This window comes from Talpa occidentalis, unplaced genomic scaffold, assembly GCF_014898055.3.
Source record: "Talpa occidentalis isolate TD23 unplaced genomic scaffold, MPIMG_talOcc4v2.1 talOcc4.8, whole genome shotgun sequence".
NCBI lineage: Eukaryota > Metazoa > Chordata > Mammalia > Eulipotyphla > Talpidae > Talpa > Talpa occidentalis.
The window spans coordinates 24,422,270-24,444,223 of NW_023605194.1; the positions used below are offsets into that span (position 1 = coordinate 24,422,270).

Genomic DNA, 21,954 nt, shown 5'->3' on the forward strand with positions numbered 1-21,954 from the left:
CTATCTCCTGCTTTCCCATAGGCTGCCACCCCTCCTGCCAGCCTGGACCTCCTGCCCTGCTCTCATCCCCCCATTGGCAGGGAACCAGGGCTTCCCTCTCTCACACCACCAGCATGTGGCCCTAGGGGAAGTGGGGATTAGCCATCTTTCGAATAGGTCAGATTGTTCAAACAGCCTTATTTTTTCACTGTCTCTTTTCTAAAAAGAGAAATGGAATCTCACTTCTGGCCCACTGGGGAGGAAGACAAGCTGCCCACGTGGTCTTGTAATGTTTACAATAAAACGAAAAGTAGCTCCTTCCATGGAACAGGACCATGCTGCTTGCTCCTCCCAGAGGGCTGAAGAAGCCCCAAGGACAGGAAGGCCTTTGGCTCTGAGAGCTTTATCAACACTCTGGGGAAGCATGCTCTCTCTGGGTCAGAGTCCCAGGAAGCCTGGTGCCTGACGTAATGCAGCCCTCGCACCGTATATGGCCACAGCCAAATTAAGTGAAAAAGTCATTGGAACCGATTTCTATCTTTGGACAAGAAGGAATTGCATGTGGGACACTTGAGCTCAAAGTAAAAGTAAATCAGAGCCTAATTCAAAATTGTCTTTTATTTACCTCCCTGGCAACCATCATCAACTTATCCTGAAGTCTGTCAGGAATGTGCTAGTTTAAGTGTTTTGCTTCTAGAGAGAATCATTTAGGCTAAGCATGGCCCAGCCTCCAGGCCAAGTTCACTGAGTACATCTGGTTGTTTGGATCCTGCTCACTACTGAAGAGGGCTCGCTTCTTTTGTATTTTTGGCCAGTACATCCGGCCACATTCCACTAGCACCATCTTGGGCCCCCTATGGAGAGGATGGGCTTTGTGTTAACCTAGGAAACCCAAATAGTGTCTTCTCCATCCAGGATGTTTAGATTTATTTATTTATTTTTTTTAAAAAGATTTCTTTCTTTATATGAGCACTGGGTACAGTCAGAAGCGCGGGAGGGTGAGAGAATTCACCAGAGACAGAGCGGGGAGCAGAGCAGGCAGACTGACAAAACACACTGCTGAGGGGAGGAGCAGGTGCGGCAGGAGAGGTCTGCGTGCCATGTGGGACCCTTGCCCGTGGCCGGGGATCGAACTGGCGCTGCCGAGGCTGCAGGCAGCTTCGCAGCTCAGTGCTCAACCGCTGCGCCACCAGGGGAGGCCCCAGGTTATTTAGATTTAAAACTGAGTCCGAGGGAAGGTTGTTTACTGTTTCTGGGTTGATACTGTAACCCAGACTCATAAAACTTTTTTCTTATCTGTTCGCCCTTGTTAGCTTCCCTTCTCCTCGGCCACTTGCATTCCACAAAAATAAGAACCATTCCCAAAATGGACTACCCCCTTGCACCCTCCCATTTTGGGGTCACAGCCCACTTACTAGATATTGGCCATACTTACCTGTGCCATTTGGAGAAAGGCTCTGAGTTTCATCTAATTCTGGACTATCTAAAGATAGTGTTCAGTGTAAAGATAGTGTTCAGTGAAGAAAATCTATACATCTTTAAAAAATAAATACATAAATGGAAAAGAAAATCTGTGCATCTTAGCTCGGGTTGCTCTAACAAAATACCAGATACAGGTGACTTGAACAGGCATTTATTTTTTATAGTTCTGTGGGCTAAAAATTCATGAACAGGGTGCCAGCCAGCTGGGTTCCTAGTTAAAGCTCTCTTCTGGTTTGTATATAGCCACCTTCTCACTGATGGAAAGAGAGAGTTCTGGTCCCTCTTTCTCTTCGAAGAAGGACACTAATCCGTCATGGAGGCCCCTTCTCATGACCTGATGTAACTTTAATTGCCTCCCAAAGCTCTTCCCTCCAATGCCATCACTTGGGGTTAGGGTTAAACATGAGGAGTTTGAGGGAGTGGAGGACACTGGGAAAATATACTCTCTTCATCTTATAATTCCCAAATGAGACATAAGTTGACAGATTTCTTTCATTGAAACAAGGATCAGCCTGGAGATTTACCCTGTCTCCTGACCCTTTGTCTCCCAGAGACCTAAGGAAGAGCTGTGCTGAAGGTGGGGGAGTGGGATAGGAACCATCGCTTTCTAGCTCTGAACCTGGAGCCAGAGTTTTGGGCTTAAGCCAAGAGTTTTTGGGACTGATCACTCCTCTCTGGGCTTCTCTGTGCCTGATGTTGGACTGGATGAGAATGGAAAAGGAGTTGAAATGTGATAAACCAGGCACAGTGCAATCTAATGGGCCAATCAAGTGTTTCATTGCCTGGTATCTTTGTTCTATGTGCATCAAAAATGGGAGACTACATGCCTTTAATCTCATGCCTGTCTTCCTGCTAATAATTAGTTCCATCAAATTGTTCCCTCTGAGAAAAGAGCACATGTGGATTCCGAGTCGTTAGCATTCTCTTCTTGGTGAGCTTTAATTTGTTATGCTTCTGGAATTGAGCACTAAATCTGCATGAGTCAACTAAGACATCTGTGTCCTGTGAACACAAATATGGGTGACTCCTCAACTCTCTGTTCCCTAAGGGGAGAGAATGAAAGATACTCAGGAGTTTCAAGAATTTAAACTGTTAAAGCCAGGAAGCAAAAGAGAAAAATCTTTGAGGAAAGGAGGTGTGAGAAAATTGGGGGACTTGGGACTTCTTCCGCTGGCATTTAGTCCCTTGGTACTCGCTAGTCAGGGGGTCTGCAAGTGCCGGTCAGTCAAGGATTGATGTCAAGTTGACTTAGCATGTGGCCTCTCCTGTGTGAGCCCGTCTCCCTGTGATGTCAGGAGAGCCAGGCCTGCCTCTCCAGGTGAGTATGAGTCAGTCCTTGGCTTTACCCAGAAGAGGAATGTAGGGGCCACAAGGAATCTGAACTGAGGATTTGCTAAACATGTCAAGAATTGTTTTTTCTTCAGATCGTGTTATGCTGCTTTCTAATGGTCATCCTTTCCATTTCTCCTCCTTTCTTTTCTCCCTGTTTGAATATTATGTTTTGAAAATGATACTGCAGGTTTTCTCTCCCCCATGTCCTTTCCCTACAGAGGACCGCTTTGCATGGCAGCCCCCCACCATCCACAGTACCTACAAGGGTTCCCTCTACTTGAGCTCACCCAAGCCTTACATCCCACCCGGCACCCCCAGCCAGCTGAACCCCTCACGACGCCAGTCCATCCCTGTTCCCCTGGCAGCCAGATCAGCTCCTGGAGGTGTGGTGTGTCCTGGGCCCTGCCTTCCGGGTTCCACATTCCCCAGTGCTTCTTCCCAGCCCCAGCACCACTATGTAGCTGCCAGAACAGTTTATAGTGAGAATGTGAGCTCTAACCCACGTCATGGGGCAGTTGGGAATAAAAAGGTCAGCAGCTTATATGTACCTTGTTTATCCAATAACATTCGCCGGGTGGCATCAGAAAACTCTCGTGTTGCACGTGACCCAGCCAAAGGCACTCCCCTGGAAGCTGCAGGCGCTCGAGCACCGGCTCCCAGCCTTGCCTCCTGCACAGCCGGCACGGGAAAGGCACCCTCTGCTCCTCCTCCTGACCCTCCCAAGCTGTTCTCTGACATCAGTAAGGATGCCGTTAACCACGGCGAGAGTCTTTCCCCGGGGCCTCGGCCTGCGTTCCCAGATGCAGCGAGACCACCTGTGCTAGGCCCCCAGGTTACCTCTGATCCCGAAAACCGGAAGAGAAAAGAGCCTTACCTTTTGCAGCCGTCCTACCCAGCCAAGGCAAGGATTTAGGAATGTTTGTTTGTCTTCTATGCCGTCTCTCTCAAAACTCCTATGAGCAGCTCATTTGTTTTCCGGGCTGCCCTGCCCTTCCTTTCCTTGTCAATACCACTGCGGCTCGAATCCCGAATTCTTCTCTCTAAACATCTCAGCATAGTCCTCTCTGTCTCCCTCTCTCTCTTTGCTGTAAATATGTAAGTATGCCGGAGCGTGGAATCTGTAAGCTAATAAGATATACGGAGTGTTTGTTTTGTAAGAAGGTGCCAAAAAATCGTATTTACTCCCAAACTCTCAGACTCTGCCAGCAGTTTGGGGGGTTAAGCACAGCCTGCCTGCCTGCTCTGTCATTTTCTCTCATAAAGTGTTAAAAGGATTCAAAAATAGATGGATGGAAAGTAAACTTGGATGGGCGTCCCTCTGTGTCATAGAGTCAGGAGGCCAGCTGGCTACACCGCCTGTCTCATGTACTCAGAGAAAAGGGCACCGATTAAATATTTCTCAGAGTACATCATTGCATGTCCACTCTCAGCTGTTTAAATATGAGATTCCTTCTTCCCTGTCATGCCCCTTTACATAACGACCCCCTTATTTCCTACAGGATGCCACTTCCTCCAGCCCAGCCCAGCCTGAGGTAATAGTTGTCCCTGTCTACCTGGTTAATACTGACAGAGGGCAAGAAGGCACTGCCAGACCTCCATCATCTCTGGGAACACTTGGCCCCCCAATCCCGGTTACCACCCCTGCCGGCTCACCTCTGACCTTCCCGACTCTAGATGATTTCATTCCCCCTCATCTGCAGAGGCGGGCCTACCACAGCCAGCCAGCCCGCGCTCCTGGCTCTCTCCCCCCTGTTAGCCAGACACCACCATCCTCACCACCACCTCCGCTGGTCCCTCCGGTCCCGGAGGGCCTCCACAGAGCCTTGGAGCCTGACCTCACGGGAGCTGTTTCAAGTACCGTAAGCTTGCTGGAACCCCCTCCTCACAGCTTTCCTGAATGTCTACTCCTGGCAGTAAAAAAAAAAAAAAAAAAAAAAAACAACTCTTTCTCACTGAAGTACTAAGTGCTGAGGGACATGTTGGCTGCTGCTGTGCTTGTGTGGTGACTGGAGAAGTGTTTGCTTTCACTAGAGTGCATGCCTCCCCTGTGCTCCCCGGCCTCCTGCGGCTGTTCACGAGCCTCTCATCCTTCCTCTCCTCTGTCCTGTTTGAAACGCACATCCTCCTGAGATAACTTGGTTTTCCATCTGAGAAAACAACGTCTGTGGTCTTTTGGCTAGTTATACTCTTTATAGGCCAGGAGACATAATGTTGAAAGCTGAGGAAAGCTAGAAATTATGTGGAAAAGCCGACAGCAGGCCTCCGCCATCTTCTCCACAGGGAGCAGGGAGATTCTAGCAGAGGAGAAGTTTCACTGTTTTGTTGATACAGCAACTAGATTCTCTTATCTATCCACAATGACAGAGACTATTTAAAAGAAATTTTAAAGAGTTGAGTTTCATTGAGCAATGGATATAAAAACCTGGTACAAATGTTAGGACTGTTACCGCAAAAGACAGAAAACTTCTGGAGCACTGAGTAGTGGCTGCCAGAGACCTTTCTGGCAAAGAGTGCCCCAGTGGTCAGAGGAAGTTAAAGGACCCTGATGCCTCAAGCCCCATCCTTTAAAGGATGGGTCCCCATCATAAGTGGGAAATCTATGTAGCGGAAAAAACTGGGTTATAATACTCAGCCTGTTGTCTCTGCAGGAGCCCTGAGAATTGAGAGAATGTGAAAGAGCCTCAGTGTGAATGCTAAAATGGGGATGAAGGACCTACTCACGGGACAGCAGTATGTAAGAGGTCCGAGTATAGAAGAGGTCCTGTTATAATTGGTGCTTGATACAGAAAGAAGAGAAAGAAGAGAAGCCCAACATTTCTGAGGCTTGCCCTAGCAAATGGGGGCCGGAGTCCCACAAAAATATGCAACTAGCCAATAATTAACCTTAGTGCTCCTAGTGCTCCTGCCATGCCTTTTTCTAGGCTTTCTGCTAGATTGTGTGGGTACGATGATGACAAGGCAGGACCTCGCTCTTGAGAATAGGGTCTTTAGGATAGAGCTTGTTCCCAGGCTTAGAATATAGGGGATCGTCTGAGGTGCAGGGATGCTCCTTTACAGTGTCAACTCCAGGTTTTTCTCTTCTGTGGAACACACATCCCAGGGGGTCCTGAGGCTGAGATTCCATGGACCACTGTTGAGATGTAGTGATCTGGTGGTCATGCAATTGTCTGCTGGAACTACATGTTCACTGGCATGCCTTTGTGTAAAGAGATAGACCTACAAAATTGTCTCAGTGGCTCATTAAACTCAAGCGAGCCATGCAGAGCACTGGAAGGAAACTTGTTTGACTTGAAAGATAAATTATAATGAGATATTAGCTGGGAACAGCTACATGCTGGACAGAGACTCCTTCTCAAGTCTGTAGATGTAACACGATTCAGTTTGGTCAGGACCCAACCAGATGTGGCCCTGGAATGTCCTTCTATCGCTAAACTTTGCAGCTCAGCCCTGTTGAAGGAAAATGCTAGATTGTTCCCTGATGTACTCCCCTCACCCCAGCTCAATTGATAGGTGAATTTAGACCCACTCTTGCTTTGGAGATTACAGATATTCTTTCATTTGATACAAAAGGTTTTCTAGAGCAGCATGTAAAGTGAGTCTTATTGTTAGTACCCTAATACTAACATTGTGAGGAGTTTTGTTATGTACCCTATAATTTCTCTGCTGTGTAGATCAAGATTTTCATGAGTTGTAAGCCAGGACAGATTCGTGAGGATAGTGTCCTCAGTTTATCAAACCTGACTGGTCAGCCTGGTAGAGACTTCCCTAGAGGTCCTCAGTTGGTGTGATCAGTTTGGTTTGGCCCCAGCTGGTAGAGTAAGAAGTGAAAAAGGAAACTGCTTGGGTGCCTCCACTGAATAAGGCTGATTACGAGTAGAGGCCCCTGGGGATTGCGACCAAGCCACCAGTTGGTATCTGTTTCATCTGCAGCTATTTGAGGGTATGAGGGAAGAAGAATATGCATGGTAATTGATCCATGCTATTTTATCAATAACCATTTTTGTGATATTCCTGAAATAAGGTTTGGGGGACTTGTGCCTCCAAGTAAATTTATAAAATGCTTAATGTTCCCAGGATCCATCCAGTTATCATGTTAGATGTTATACTTTAAAGAGCTATACCGCTGATTTTTTGTGTTTCATGGGTACATTATGATAGTCTTTACTAATGTTATGTATCCTCATTACATTATATTGGAAGTAAATTAGCACAAGTATAACTGTTTTCCACTTCACAAATGAATACTTGAGTTAAGACACTTTTGCACAAGATCATTTTGTGCCTCTCAAGTCTTGGGGAAAGCTTTTATTCACTAATCTAAGCAGATCTCATGTTTAGCAATTGTGACAAAAGGATACTTTCAGGAGGATCGAACTGGTATCTTTAGGAAGCTCCTACTATGTGCCAGGTGCTGTCCTCAGTCTGATACACTTCCTCTTTTGGTGACCACGTGTTCTCTTGTAGCAGAAGTTGTTCAGAGACACCTTTGCTGTAGATGGCGCTTGTCCATCTTTCATGTGGCATTTACTGAGCACCTGCTGTCTTTAGGGAATTGTGCTAGAGGCAGGGAGGAAGAGGTAGGAGGCAGGACCCTCCTCCTGCAGGTGCTTACAGGGTCACTGATGTCTGATAGAGCATCCTAGTTGCTTTAAACCATACTTTAGTCTGGATAGAACTTGCTTCAAACCCTTTTAAGAATGACATTCTGGCACTCAGGTCTGAAAATTATAAAATAGAAACTTTGCAGAATGTGCAGGTTTGATAGAGAAAACTACCTATAAATACCCTCATTATATTTCAGGTCTTATTTTCATGCCTTTAAAAAGTTTGGCATTATTCCAATCATGTAGATTATGTTAGTAAAAATTGTATAGGGGTTTCTAACAGAGTTAGAAGTTCTAAGTCAGGAGTTTCACTAGTCTTTAGAGATCTTTGTCACCTCAGTATTAAAGTGTGTCAGCACAGGAAAAGATACTATCCAAATCTCAGAAGCAAGCACTAGTAAAAGTTGTTTGAGTAGTGCTTATGCTAAGAGTAGTCTCCAAGAGGACCAATACTTAACTCTTCACTGTTCTTACATCAATGACTTTGTCTTAATCTTGTCTCCTATTTCCTTAAATAAGAGTACTAAACTACTGATTTTTCCCAATAAACCCAGCTCTGGTTCTCAGACTGTATTTGGAATTGCATGAGTTTTGCATGTTCTACTCTGATTTGAATTTGCTTTTTCAGTAACCAGATTGCTCCACAATTATTACCAGGTGAAAATAATGAATGATGTTGCTGAGACTTTCAGTTGCGTTCACCTTCCTTCTCTCCCTTACTAATACCAACGAAGAGAGTAAGCATTCCAGATTTAACTTCTAACCAGAGTTGATATGTCTCATTTATTACATTTCCTTTTCTAATTAAGATCCTTGTAAAAATTTAATTTCCTTCTTTTAAAAACCATTATCTCTAGGTTTCACATCTTGACAGTTACAGTGTTTGTTTTCTTTCTAGGATCCAAATCCTCTACTAAATGAAGTTTCTTCTCCCCACGTTGGATCTGAGTCCCAGACCTTTGCACCTGTCAGCAAGCCGTCCTCTGCCTACCCCTCCACAACCATCGTCAATCCTACTATTGTGCTCTTGCAACACAACCGAGGTAAAGGAACTATGCCAGGCATGCTCCCCTATGTGCTGCCATCAACACCTGGGGCAGGAGTCCTACCACATGGCAGAGATGTGCATCCTTCCCTGAAGCTGTCTGTCCCAGCTTACTCCCATGACCTACAAAGTAGACAGGCAGGCAGAGGTCCCCGACTTGGGGTGCTGAATATGGAAGCTGTTGGGATACATGTTGCATACCTTGTGTATCCACAGGAAAGAAACGGTCTGTGTGTCTTAATTCCTCATCATTCCAGTTCTAGGAACTTGGCTTGGGGAATCTTGGTACAGGAGTACCGCTTATAAATTGTGTTATAGGGCCTCCCCGGTGGCGCAGCGGTTGAGCACTGGGTTGCAAAGCTGCCCGCAGCCTCTGCAGCACCGGTTCGATCCCCGGCTGCTCCCCGGCCACCGGAGGAGGGTCCCACATGGCGCGCAGACTTCTCCTGCCGCCCGCTGCTCCCCTCAGCAGTGTACTTCGGTCCTTCTGCCTGCTCTGCTCCCTGCTCTGGCTCTGGTGAATTCTCTCACCCTCCTGCTCTTCTGACTGTACCCAGTGCTTGTATAAACAAAAAACAAACAAACAAATAAATAAATAAAACATGCCTCTATTAAAAAAATAAATAAATAAATTGTGTTATAAATCTCTTGGGTCTTCACCATCATAAATGTTCTGGAAAGCAAAATTTTGAGTACCAAATTAAAGAAAATATCAGATGGAAAATTTTCTGAAATAGAGAACATGTTTTTGCACCTCTAAAACAGGGGCAATTGAACTTTTTTTAGTGATTCCATGGCCTTCACCTTCCCCAGCAGTTACTGAGGTTGGCCACGTTCAGTGGAGCTCTTGGGGATATGAGGCCTTGTGGTGGTCACCCCTTCCGCTGCATAGCTCCAGCAGCTCTGCTGACAGATTTCATGTTTGTTTTCTATAGTTTCTCTGACAGCTTCTGGTTGGTTCTCCCCTTTCTCTGAAGGGTACCTTAGGTGAAGTGTAGCTTAGATGAAGATAAGTGTTTTGAGGTAATATTTGTTCTGTGTTGACCCTTCATCTCAAAAATTCCAGAAGATGATTCTAAATCCAAGTTTCCTTTTTGGAATTTGCAAGAGGAATAAATTTGTCCTTCACAAAAGTGCTTTGTAGTGTGAATTGTAAAAATTTTCAAGCTGTTTCTTAGTATAGAAAGAGCTTTCTGGTCTTTTGGTCTGAATTTCCAACAGCAATTATTTTTTCACAGCTTAAAGCTCAATACCAAATCTTCCTTCTTGACTCCCTGTTTGACTGCTTCATAGTTTTTCCCCCCCCCTCCCTACTCCCTGCATTAACTTGGGACAGTGGGACTAGTGTCTATTTTTAATTGTTTCTCATATTAGAGTTCTCTATTTTCTAACTTGAAAGCAACTGAATGAAATATTTTCTCCTACTTAAAATCTTTCCACTCAACTCTTTAGTTATTTTAGTAGTTTTATTTTTTTTCACTCTGTGTGGCTCCCATATTAATTTTTACATGCAAATGTATGTTCTTGAAAATTTAAGAAGGGCCCTTCCCCACACTAAACTATGTAAGAGCCCATTCTCCTTGCAGCCATGCCATGCCTCTTACTGGCAGTAGCTTTCTCTGCCCAGAAAGTGTCTGCAATGTAGGACAAAGTGAAGTTTGATTCTCTATGAACTTCTTAATGACTCATCTTAGTTAAAAAAAATCCACTCAAACAGAAGCAAGTTAATTCCCAGAAGGAAGGGCGATTTCTCTAAAAATGGGACTTTTTCCCAAGGCAACTTGGTTTTTGGGAAATGCCAAGTATAATGTCAGCTGCTTCCACCATGTCTCTCTGATGACACCCAGTGAGACATCCCTGGGCACAGAAATGCCTATTGCTCCTTCCCTGAACAAATGGATTCTTCTTCTTCTAAATGCTTTTGGTTTGTGCCTTTTTCTTAAGTCCTGCCCTTGAGTTGAAACATCACAACTGTGCAGCTTGAATCACATTCATCAGAAAAGGACACAAGTGGGCCTCCCCGGTGGCGCAGCACTTTAGCGCTGGGCTGCGAAGATACCCGCAGCACCAGTTTGATCCCCGGCTGCCAGCGAGGGTCCCACATGGCGCAGCAGACCTCTCCTGCCACGCCCGCTGCTCCCCTCAGCAGTGTATTTCGTCAGTCTGCCTGTTCTGCTCCCTGCTCTGGCTCTGGTGAATTCTCTCACCTTCCCATGCTGCTGACTGTACTCAGTGCTTATGTAAATAAATAAATCCTTTAAAAAAAAAAAAGAAAAGAAAAGAAAAGGACACAAGAAACATTAGTTTTTAGAATTAGAATGTAACTTCCTCTAAAGAACAAACCATATGTTCCCTAAACAGGTGGGGCAGGAAGAGTAGGGGAGATTGGAAGCACCTGGCCAGCCCAGCCTTGGATTACTAATCATCAGTGGGGTTTAGGTCAAGTGTTTTTGGCTTCATTTTGGAATTTACCCAGCCTGGCAGCTCTATTCTGCCTCAGAGACAGTACCCGTGAAAACAATTTCTTAAGTATTGCAAAGTCTCCTGAGGGGATGATAACTTTACTCCACTTCTGGAATCCTAGTTTAGTCATCCTAAAAAAGGTGCCCTTTTTTTCATGCCTAGACTGTCTCAGGAACCGTGTGATAATAACCCTGTCCAAGCCAGCTTCCCCACTGGAAATGGGGGGAAGTGCCCCTCGCCTCTGGCCTAGCCCTGGTGTCTGTGCCCCCCTCCCTGAGCTTTCCTACCACCTGTGTTGAAGACAGATCACATAACATCAGTCTAGGGAGGAGGATTTGATTCAAAAACTCCCAGGGCAGAAAGATGGAGATGGGTCTCCTAACTCAAGGCTTCTCAATTTTTAATGTGTGTAGCATCCTCGAAATCCTCTTAACTTGCAGATTTGGATTCAGGAAATCTGGGCCGGGGCCATGATTCTGTATCTTCCCAAAAACTCATAGGGCACATAGGTCCTGTCAGTCCCTGGACCACACTGGAGAACACCGTCTCCATGGTTCGAGACGTCTGGATCTCATGGGCACGTGAAGGCATCTGAGGGCCACCCTACAGGGTCACTCATCCCTGACTGCTAGACAGCACCCCTGAAAAACAGCATTGTCTATAACCCTTATAGTTCAGTGAAAGAAAGGCCATTTTAGAGCTCTGAAGTGGGAGCAATGTCTTTTAAATTGAATTAATGTGCTTTTGCCCACTGGGGAAGTTCTTGCCTCCAGCTTGCAGACCACCTAGTCTGGGATCTGGGGATCCATGAGCACTCTGATTTAACAGATGAGGAAACTGAGTCTGAGAGTTTACTTGACTGGTCGGTGTCATCAGACAGGTTGTTGGCAGAGCTGAGCCTGGAGTTCTGCTGGACTTGTGCTTAAATGGCAGAGAGAGCCGCATGCCTGTGCCAGTGCTGGACAGGGCTGCTCCTGCCAGCTCTGAGCCTCCCTGCGGCTCTCTGTTTATTCTTACCCAAACTGATTCTGGAGGGAGGCGGGGACTTGGCCAAGAGGGGTGGTGGCAGTACCCAGGGGCTGGCAAGCATTCTATTTTTATCTATGTAGCTGCTTTATCTTTAGCAGCTGTGGAAGGTGAAGGTCATTTTTGTGCTTATCCCATAGCACGTACATGCAGAATACTCCAAAGGAGACACTGGCCTTCTCTCCTTGAGAATGCCCCTGAGGCTAAGAAAGTGAAAGACATGGGGTATTAGTGACAGCAGGGGCCTGCTGATGGGAGCTGGGAAATCCAGGTTCTGGACCCAGCTCTGATTTTCAGTGTCCTTGGGTAATATGTACCCCTTACCCGAGGTCTCTCAGCAATGCTGATCTACCTGCTAATGTGGCTGCAAAGATTCACAGTGTTGGCATGTGTGAAAGCTCTTAAAGCAGTGTCTGGCATTTAGCAGGCTCGCAGGCAATGGCAGTTGCCATGGTTATAATTACAATTGCATTTTCCTCAAAAGGTACCAAGATGGGATCCTAAAAATCCTGCTCACTTGAAACAGGATTATTGGGAGGGTGTCCTTGAGCAATCAGAGCACCTTATGGCAAGATCTAAAGAGAGAACAGTGACAGTTCCTGAGTCCTGGTGCAGCTTGGGGTTCAGGGGAAGACACCCCACTTAATAACAGGAGTCATGTTGATACCCTTGCATTCAGCCAGATGACATATTTCATCATCTAACCTATAGGACAGCAAGGACATCATTTTGAGGATCCTAACAAGTTATGTTGGGGCTTCTTGGATGATCATGTTTGTTGTATAAATCTCATTTACACTGTATTTTTTCTCTTATCACAGAACAGCAGAAACGACTCAGTAACCTTTCAGGTAGGTGAGAACTACTTATTTACACCTATTTCCATGAAAGCCATTTCTGGTCATTACCTGATGTTCGATCAGCAAAGTTGTATGAGCTCCTCTGACATGTCAGGGCTTCTCTTTCTGGACCACAAGGATGATGAAAACAGGCCAGTGGGGCAGATCAGACAAGTAACCCAGGCTAGTAACTGTCCTGAGGATCTGTGACATGTGGCTTGATGGGTAAAAATAGGATGTTCTCACTAGGATGTGACAGGTTGGAGTTGGGACATGGGGGCAGGTCCTCTCCTTGGTGGGTGGCCAGCCCAAATGCCAGTAGATGACTTGGGATGATGGACCGAGGTGAGACCCTCCAGGGCAGCAGAGCTTGGAGGAGGGTGAGAGAGGACTGCTTTTTGACCTAGAGCCGGTGCCTGAATCTCTTGGAGAGCTTGTCAAACCCAGATTCCTAGGTCTCAGCTCCAAAGATTTGGATTTCCTGAATTTGGACAGGGATTTGCCTTTCTAATCAACTACCCAGTGGCTGATGCTGCCCCCTGTACCGACAACTTCTGTGTAGCAGGCTTCGTCGAGTTGACACTGGTGGGCAGCGTCTGCAAATACAATCAGACACCAGGGCTCAGCCCTTGATGGAGTGTGCAGGATGATGTCGAGGTGGGGAGGGCAGAAACCTAAGCTGAAATGGTGTGGTAACCAAGATGGGAGTGCTACGCCACTCCTGGCCTCTGCAGCGTGTCCTGCTCTTGCTCATGGCATGGCCACAGGCATGTTACTGATGTCTGTAGTTTATATGTGCAGACTACAGGTCAGCTCTTGTCACGTGGGGAAAGCAGTAGCGCCAGTTGTCCTCACAGACAGCGCTGAGGGCTGCATCCACTCGGTTCTAGATAGATGTGAATGTGGTCAGTAGGTGCCTCTGCTGACTTGCTCGTCATTTTGTTGAGTGCTGCTTTGTGTCAGGCCCTGAGCCGGGTCATGTCATGAACTGCTGCCCTGGAGCAGCTCCCACTGTGGTGGTGTGGATCCACGGGGAGTCTAATGAAGGCAGCAGGTTCTTGCTCTAGGGAAGGGCACACATGTGCAAGCGCATAGGCACATCATAGTTTTGAGCTACCCTCCCGGGGCTGCCAGGGACTCCTGGTCTAGTGGGTAACAAAAGCCACGGTCTCCTGAGCAGCTGCCCCATCATTTCTGTGTTATTTCATCATATGCTGTCTTTGTGGTGGTGGGGAGGAGGGGCAGGGAGGACACGGGGCTGTCACGCTCTCTCAGCTCTATCAGGACCGGGACAGGCTGCGCTGAGCCCAAGGTGCCCTTTTCCCAGCCTGGAGCTGCTGCTCTCCAGCCCACTTCATTCCCTGGTCTGAGAACTGTGGGTCTGAGTAAAAGATGGCTCCTTCCGGGTCCTTCCTGCCTTTGGGAGTGTGCGGGGAGCACGAGGATAGATGAAAAAGGCACCCAAACACAAATTAGAGACGTGGCGTTTGGTCGTGACATCCTTCTCAAGGTGGCTTGTCCCTGGGTAAGTGACTTCACCTTCCTGAGCCAGTTTTCTAGTGTAAGAAACAAAGAAGACAGTCCTTGCCCCGCCTCCATGGGGTGCTTGAGGACCACCTATGCTGCACAGGGGTTGCTTTGCATACTGGGAAATGCTGTGTGATTGGCAGGGCCTCTCCAGCAGGCTGGCAAACACAGGCACTCCCTCTGCTCCCGGGCTCCTTCAGTTTGGGAATAGACCCACTAATGGTGTTTGATAGAGCTCAGCATAAAGTGGGTGCTCTCTAAATGGTAGCTTTTGCTTAAAAAGAACAAGCACCCCTTTGCTCAGAAGCTTTTGCAGGAGAGGGGGCTGGTCAGCACAGGTTGGGGTGAGAAAGGTTTTGCCCATTCCACCTGTGGTGATCACCCTGGGAAAGGATTTTATTGAGCCTGCGTGATTTTCAGGCTCAGTGAGAATCAGGTAGGAATGAAAGCTCCTGGTCTGCCAGATAGACAGATACATGGCAAGGGCTGGGCTGGAGGGTTGGCAGGGGCATAACGGCCATGCCTCCCTCCCCTTAGGAAGGTGCAGGCTTGGCTGTCAGCCTCAGTCACAGCTCTGTGGGTGCAAAGCAAAGGGAAACTTGCCCACCTCCTGCAGACCCAGGGGCCCTGTCTGAGACTGTCAGCATCCTCGTTACTTTGCGACCCTATCCAGGACCCATCTATTGATTGGACAGTGTAAAACTTGACAGGAATGCTCCAGGATGTTCTGTGAGGGATCAGCACCTGCCAAGTGAGAAATTGCAGCAAGCCCTTACTGTAAAACAGACGTCCGAAGTGGCCCTGTCACCGTGTGGTGCAGTAAAGTGTCACTTTGGGTTTTCTCTGTGTAAAGAAACGTTTTTCTTCAGGGACTGCGATTCAGCCCTCTGTAGATTGAAATCAATTCAATCACGGATCACACGCTCACAAGCTTCTCAAGTGAAATAACTCAGGCCTCGTTTTTATAGATCCAGAGGACTCTGGCAGCTCTGGCATAAACCCATGGACTGGCTGCCTGCATTCCACAATTAAGTGCTTGTGGTTAGAGCCACCTGCCCTAACAATTTTTTAAAAATTACCCTGGGTCTGGAAACACTGAGAATGGCCTGTCTGTGATCTGCCTCCTCCCAAGAGATGATGTTGAAAGAAAGGCGCGTGAGTGCCTCTGAGCCTGAGATGGAGCTTGCAGCCGGCCTCACCTGGCAAGGCCTTTGCTGGGAGGCACGTGCTCAGCAGCACCCTGTAAAAGGAAGTCTCCAGCATTCTAAATCCCCTTGCTCTTCAGGCATCCTGTGAAAACCCGGCTTTGTGTTGGAATTTCCTGGGAGCATGAGAACACATTCCATACAGCCAGTCTTTATGGAAAACCTTACCATTCTTGAAGGCTTTCGGTGATGGTGCCAGGAATCAGGCTTTCTGGAATATTCACTAAGCTGAGCTGCACACAGAATGTTCGAAGTCATTCTGTGGCCCCAGAATGAGTACCCATTTCAGGAGTTAGTTTGAAATCCTGCAGACTGTGAAAGTGAGGGAAGTTGCTGCCACCAGTGCTCCCCTGTGCCCCGTCTTCCTCTCCACACACACACCTACGACAGGGGCACACTTTGTATGTGCCTCGGGTGCCCCCTTTGTGCCGAGTTTAATCTTCTGGACAGCACGCTGCACCTTTGCCTTCCTCAAAGATGAGACCCTCTCAGTGAGCGAGCAGATGCTGACTGAGCACCTGACAGACTCCCAGGCCACATCTCCAGCCCCTTCGCTCCACCTCAGGGCTCCCCTGACAGGATTTGGCCTCCCCTGGCCAAACCTTTCTGCCCTCTGATCTTTAGACTTCTCTGTCACCTGATACGCTCCTTCCTCCATGGTGATCTCAATCCCACTTCCTACCCCGCTTCCTCCTCACCCCTTGTCCCCTTCCCTGCAGACTGTCATCAACTCCACTGCCCTCCTGAAATGGCTCCCTCACAGCGGTGACTCTTCTTTAGCCTAATCTAATGCCTCCTCCTCAGCTTCTGTTTCCATGGTGTGTGTTTGTTGTTATTCTTGTTTTAGATGCATTGACCACCCACTTCTTAGAATTCTGTTTTCTCTGATGTCAGTGACACCTCACTGTACCTTTTTGGTTCATCTGCAATTTGTCTGACAATTCCTGCGTCCTTTGGGCAGTCCTTTTCAGCTTCTCAGCCCATAGCTGTGACTTTTCCTCAGTGACTGACTCCAGCTCTGGACCTCGCTCCCCTCCCTCCTCTACTGACTTTAGCCACCACTTTTGTGCCTGTGGCTCTGGAATCATACTCCTGCCTGGGGTCCACTCCCATATTTCTCCTAGGGCCTCTGGGACATTTCTGCTTAAATATTTTGCCACCTTCTCAAAATTACCTTGTCTCCTGCCTTCTCCAGCCCAGTGCCCCACCCTAACTTCTGTGTTTGGATCAGACCAGATTTCCAGGTTTGAAACCTTGGTGCCATCTCTGAGGGAGGCAAGGCAGGAGATGGTTCAGAGGACCAGCAAACACTAGACGAAACCCCAGGTGGCCTGTGCTGGCTGTGTGAGCTCGGATGGGGTCCTTTAACTTCCCTGTGCTTCCTTTAACTGTATGTGTATGCTTAATGGAGGGGTGGTAATATTTTTTTTTTTTTCCATAGGGCTATTGGGAGGATGAACTGAGATAATATAGGGAAAGAGTTTAGCACAGTGCCTGGCACATAGGTAGAGGCCTTGTGCATTTGTTTAGGTGCTGTGTCTCCAGGAGCACCCTTCACTTCCCATTTGACTGAATTCTTCCTCCACGAGGCCTGTCCTGAACCTCAGCTCCTCACTGTAGCTGAATGCTGCCTCCTCTGTCAGTGCTGGCCCTCTTGGTCTTTCTAAGCCCACTGGACTGTAAATCTCTGAAGGTTCTCCCTTGAGTCCAAAGTATGTAAGTGCACAGCACCAGGCAGGTGCTTAGTCTTGAAGGGCATGGCTTGGGTTAACAGATTATACTAAGTACTTTTACACACTATAGATCACACAAGGTGTGTACACTAGCTCCTGTAACCTCCAATCCTGAATCAAAGAAACTCTAAGGTGCCCCCAGGATTTTACATCTTTCTCAGCAACTTGGCATCAGCTCTCTTGTTAAGTCTTCTCACAACATCACCCAGCATGCCAAGTCCTAGCCCCTGTTTTCAGATGAATAAGTGAAGGCACCGAAAAGTTAAGAGATTCCCAAGTTAAAACGAAGACTTTTGATTAATGTTTGGCTACCTCCTTGTGGTTCTACCTGTTTCCTGAGTTTCTAGGACTGCCAGGTTCGCTGGGGTGTCTAGAGCGCCAAATGACATCACTGTAGGGCACATCCCAGGCTGTCAGCACGTTCTTCTAAAGAGCCAGATGGTAAATATTTTAGGCTTTGCGGGTCCTAAGGTTTCTATCACAGCTGCTCAACTCTGCCATTGGCGCTCAAAGGCATGGGTAAAAAGTAGGTAAAGGGATGGTGTGGCTGGGTCATAATTTGCTGACCTCTAAGTGAAATTCTTTCCAATTAGGAATTAGCCAACACACTTTCCCCTGGCTGACTTGTTTTGGGAGTTTTGTTGCTTTGTGGCTATCAGAAGAGCTCCTGCTAACAATGGTTTCCCTTTTTTAGATCCTATATCGGAAAGAAGAGTGGGAGAGCAAAACTCGGCACCAACCCAGGAAAAACCCACCTCACCAGCCAGGACTTCTGAAAAAAAGGCTAAGGATGACAGGCGGGTGGCTAAGAGCGCTCAGGACCTAAGCGATGTTTCCATGGATGAAGTGGGCATCCCACTCAGGGTACGCATGCTGACCTAGAGGTCCCTCTGAAGCTGCGTCTTAAGTCATAATAGGGTGCACCCCCTGAGTGTACGTGAACTGCACCCTGGAGGTGCTAAGGCCTCCTGAGAAGGGTCCTCAACACCATCCGTTTTCTCAAAGCTTTGCCCCAGCCCCCTGCACCCTCCTTGGGCTTGGGCTCAGAATGTAGCAGCTGTTCCCAAAGTGTGTGTTAGGTGTCAGTAAGCCTCATGAGAAAAGGGTTTTGCGATTGAATTAATGTCAGAATAAGATGGGTGGAAAAAAGCAGAGGTTTCCTCACAGCAAAACTGAGAGGCCTGGGGCCTGGGTGTGTTATTATGGGGCTATGCTGTAGCCAGTATTTCCCTGTCTGCTGGTGTCCTGAGGAGCATCCTCAGAAATTGCTAGTGCAGGGTTAAGAAACCCTGAGAATGGAGGGCCAGGCTTAGGGTCCCTGTTGACTGCTCAGGAGGAAATGCCCCTGGTTTCCCCACTGGCCAGTGTGAGCAGGTGCCCTTAAGGAATCCACAGCTTGGATTCAGCCTGCTGAGGCCTCCAAGACAGTGGGTCTGGCAGTAGCCCTGACCCACTGGCCCCTAACGCACAGGAATGCCAGCCTTCTGCTGGCCCTAGGGAATTCCAGGGAAGCCTGACTTGTGAAACTGGGTTAAGGGGAATTTTTTCTTCTCCATGTGCCCATCCGAACACTGACTATGATTTACCTCTGCAATTTCCACTTAGCAAACCAACTAGTTTGAAGAAGACCTATTAAAAACAGCAGTGGGTTATGACTCAAAAGAGTTGTCTGGTCCCAAGAAATAATAAGTATATAATAGCAATAGTAAGTAGAAAGAGGATTATTACTGATAGTAATTGCAGCTACCTTTGCTGAGTACCTTATCTCACGTAAATATCATTTACTCTACAAGGTAGATACTAAAATCATTTCCATTTTATGGATGAGAAAACAGGCATTCAGAGGGATTGTGCTACTTGTCTGGGATTGCACAGCTTGTGGGTGACAGAGCAGCCTGTCCGACTCCCAAACCCATCCCCCTAACCATCCATGGATCCTCCCCTCCCCTCTCAATGGCTCTGTGACCTTGGGCAATTCACTTTGACTATGTATTTCATCTCATCTGTAAAATGGGAATAAAAATCTCTGTCCCCCTATTTTATTTTGATCTTAGAAACAGCCCAGTATTGTGGTTATGAGGAAAACTTTCTGGCACTGGAAGCTGTTTAGCTATGTCTGAATGTATGTGCTATAAGTCTGACCTGATGCAAAGTGACTTAGGTATACTTCTACAGAGTGAGCGGAAATGGAGAAGGACATGGCCTGATAAGCAAAATTTTTTTTAAAGGAAGGAAAAATTTATTTGTCTTATTGATGTAAAAACATATTTTTTATTTTTTAACATTTTTTACATCATTTTTCATTTTTGCACAATGTAATCATTTTCATCTTGCTTATAGTATAAGCAAATATTCTTTGTCCCATGTTTCTAGGAGGCCTTAGTCATTTAAATATGAAGAGATTCTCAAAATGAACTTTAAAAGAATTATATAAGAATGGACACATTTCAAATGGATTCTTCTCCATAGTTTTCAAAATCTACATCCTTTGGGCCAAGTATTGCTTTGCAGATTCAGGTTTGAACCTCCTGGGCTGTTCTCTCTCAAAAGTTTTGCGTTTTCGAAAAAGTTGTCAATATGTGGTCACCAAATATAGAGTATGCTAGTTTTGGTTTCAGATGTTATCCTTTCCATTTTGATTTTATAATCATAAGCAGTCTGAAATGTGCCAAGATTTCCATTTTATTTCATTCTTTGCCTTTTTCTCCAGAACACCGAGAGATCAAAAGACTGGTACAAGACCATGTTTAAACAGATCCACAAACTAAACAGAGGTACTGATTTTCATTTGTAGAATCTGTACGGTGTTAATTGTTGTGATGAGAGTCTAAACTCGCCTCACCAGGGTACCAGAGGCTGGGCCCTGCGGCTTGACCTCATTGGCACTGGCCTGCCTGCGCCCAGCCACACACCTTTAGAGCGGAGGAGGGTAGGAGCGCTTGTGCACCTGCCTCGCCTATGGGATTTGAGGTCAGCTCTCAAGTCCTCCCTCCCAGATGTTGTGGGATGCAGCAGGCTGAACCCAGCCCTCTGCCTGTGCTCCAGCATCTGCCTGCCTGGGCATAAACTGCTCCAAGTCCTGCCTGCTTCCAGCTTTCAGTGCAGCTCCCTGTGTCGGCCCCTGACTACTTTGTAAGCAGAGCAAGTTAGGAGTGCACTGCTCTGGACTTAGAAATCTGTTTCACCTGAATTCAGTGCCCCCAGCACTCATGTGACCTTGGGCCAATCACATACCTCGCTGGTTTGTCCTGCTTCCCTTCTGCCTAGGGGCTTTGCAGCGTTGGAACATATTCTGCCTTGTGAAGTAGAATACATGGTGCACCTGGAAGGAGGTGTTAAGATGAAAAATAATCTTCCCTATCTGGGAGCTGCACTTGGCCGGTGTCCTTGAGAGTCTGTCAAGAGCTGACACACCAAGGCCCACTCAGGCTGGAGGGAAGCACTTCCAAATCAGAGCCCCCGGGGCTGTCGGCAGGTGGGGCGAGCAGCATGGCGGGAGAAGCCCATCCCCGCACACACCCTAGGTCTATGCTCCGCAGGTCATGACTCCACCAGCTCCTCCCCACCTGTGCTGCCGTCATCTGACAGGCAGGGACGCAGTGGCGCCGTGGAAAGGATACTTCTCCTCCCACAGGCAGAGCATCCTGTCCTTCCCTGTGGCCAAATCCAGTCTGGCCGCCTGGCACCGATGACACATGGAGGCAGGGGAAAGCATTCTGGTCCCTGTTGACCTAAGCCACAAATAACCAGCCTCTGAGGCCAGCTAATATCTCTTTAATTAGCTTTTGCCCTGTTCAAGATGATCCTGGCTGTGCCCTGCTTCGAACTGTTTCAAATGGTTGAAGCGCTCAGTGTTTACCATTTCTGCGCCAAGGGTAAATCCACTACAGTTGGGTGGGTGATCGCAGTCATTTGGCCAGGCCAAATGCTGGGTCTCTGATAGGTGGCGTCAGGTACACTGGTCACCTCCTAAGGCCAATGCCTACCTCCTCCAGCAATCTGCGTCTGTCTCAACTTTAGGCCCAGCTCTGCAGCTCAATGCCCGAGACACAGGTGCACTCTGCCCCTCGGGCAACACTGGGCCTCTCATATATTATAGCTATTAACGCAACCTAAATTACAGGTTCTAAATATAACTACCTGCCCCGATGGTAGGCAGAGGTCTTTGAAAAAATTAAGAATCCACTTGTCTGCTATGATTCTAATATCTGTAGCACAAACTTTAATTTTTAAAGAAACCATTTTATGGTACTGTTTTTATTATACACTATTAGCATATTTAATATTTTTGCCTATAAAAGGCGAAAACTTGAAGCTTTGTGCTGTCTCTTGCTCACTGGAGCCTGTATATGTGGAATTATTTTTGTAAGACGAGAAATGTTATTGTCTCTTTAGATGTGTCTCAGTAATTCAGGCAAAAGGACTGGATTTTTTAAAGCATTTTGAATTTCTTTCATATCATCAATGAAGCTTAGAATGTTCCAAAAGGAGCCTGAATTGTGTGTAGATTCCTATTCGTTCATTCTCTCCATGTGTATCTTCCTCTATTCTCTCTTCCAAATCTGCTCCTCTGCCTAGACACTCCTGAGGAAAACCCCTATTTCCCTACGTACAAATTCCCTGAACTTCTTGAAATCCAGCAAAATTCTGAAGGTACCATAAACTTAGACAGTATAACTTGTCCTAGCCTTACATTAATTCTTGTAGTTCCACTATAGG

At 47.0% G+C, this 21,954-nt stretch overlaps 1 protein-coding gene across 1 annotated transcript in view; it reads left to right on the forward strand.

Moving 5' to 3' along the window:
- LOC119234212 (sorbin and SH3 domain-containing protein 1-like) overlaps positions 1-21,954 on the forward strand; it is a 182,942-nt gene that overhangs the window by 123,339 nt on the left and 37,649 nt on the right. Inside the window, 4 exon segments of the mRNA XM_054690406.1 lie at positions 8,296-8,440; positions 12,753-12,782; positions 17,930-18,099; positions 19,946-20,009. Coding sequence (XP_054546381.1) covers positions 8,296-8,440; positions 12,753-12,782; positions 17,930-18,099; positions 19,946-20,009 — 409 coding nt within the window.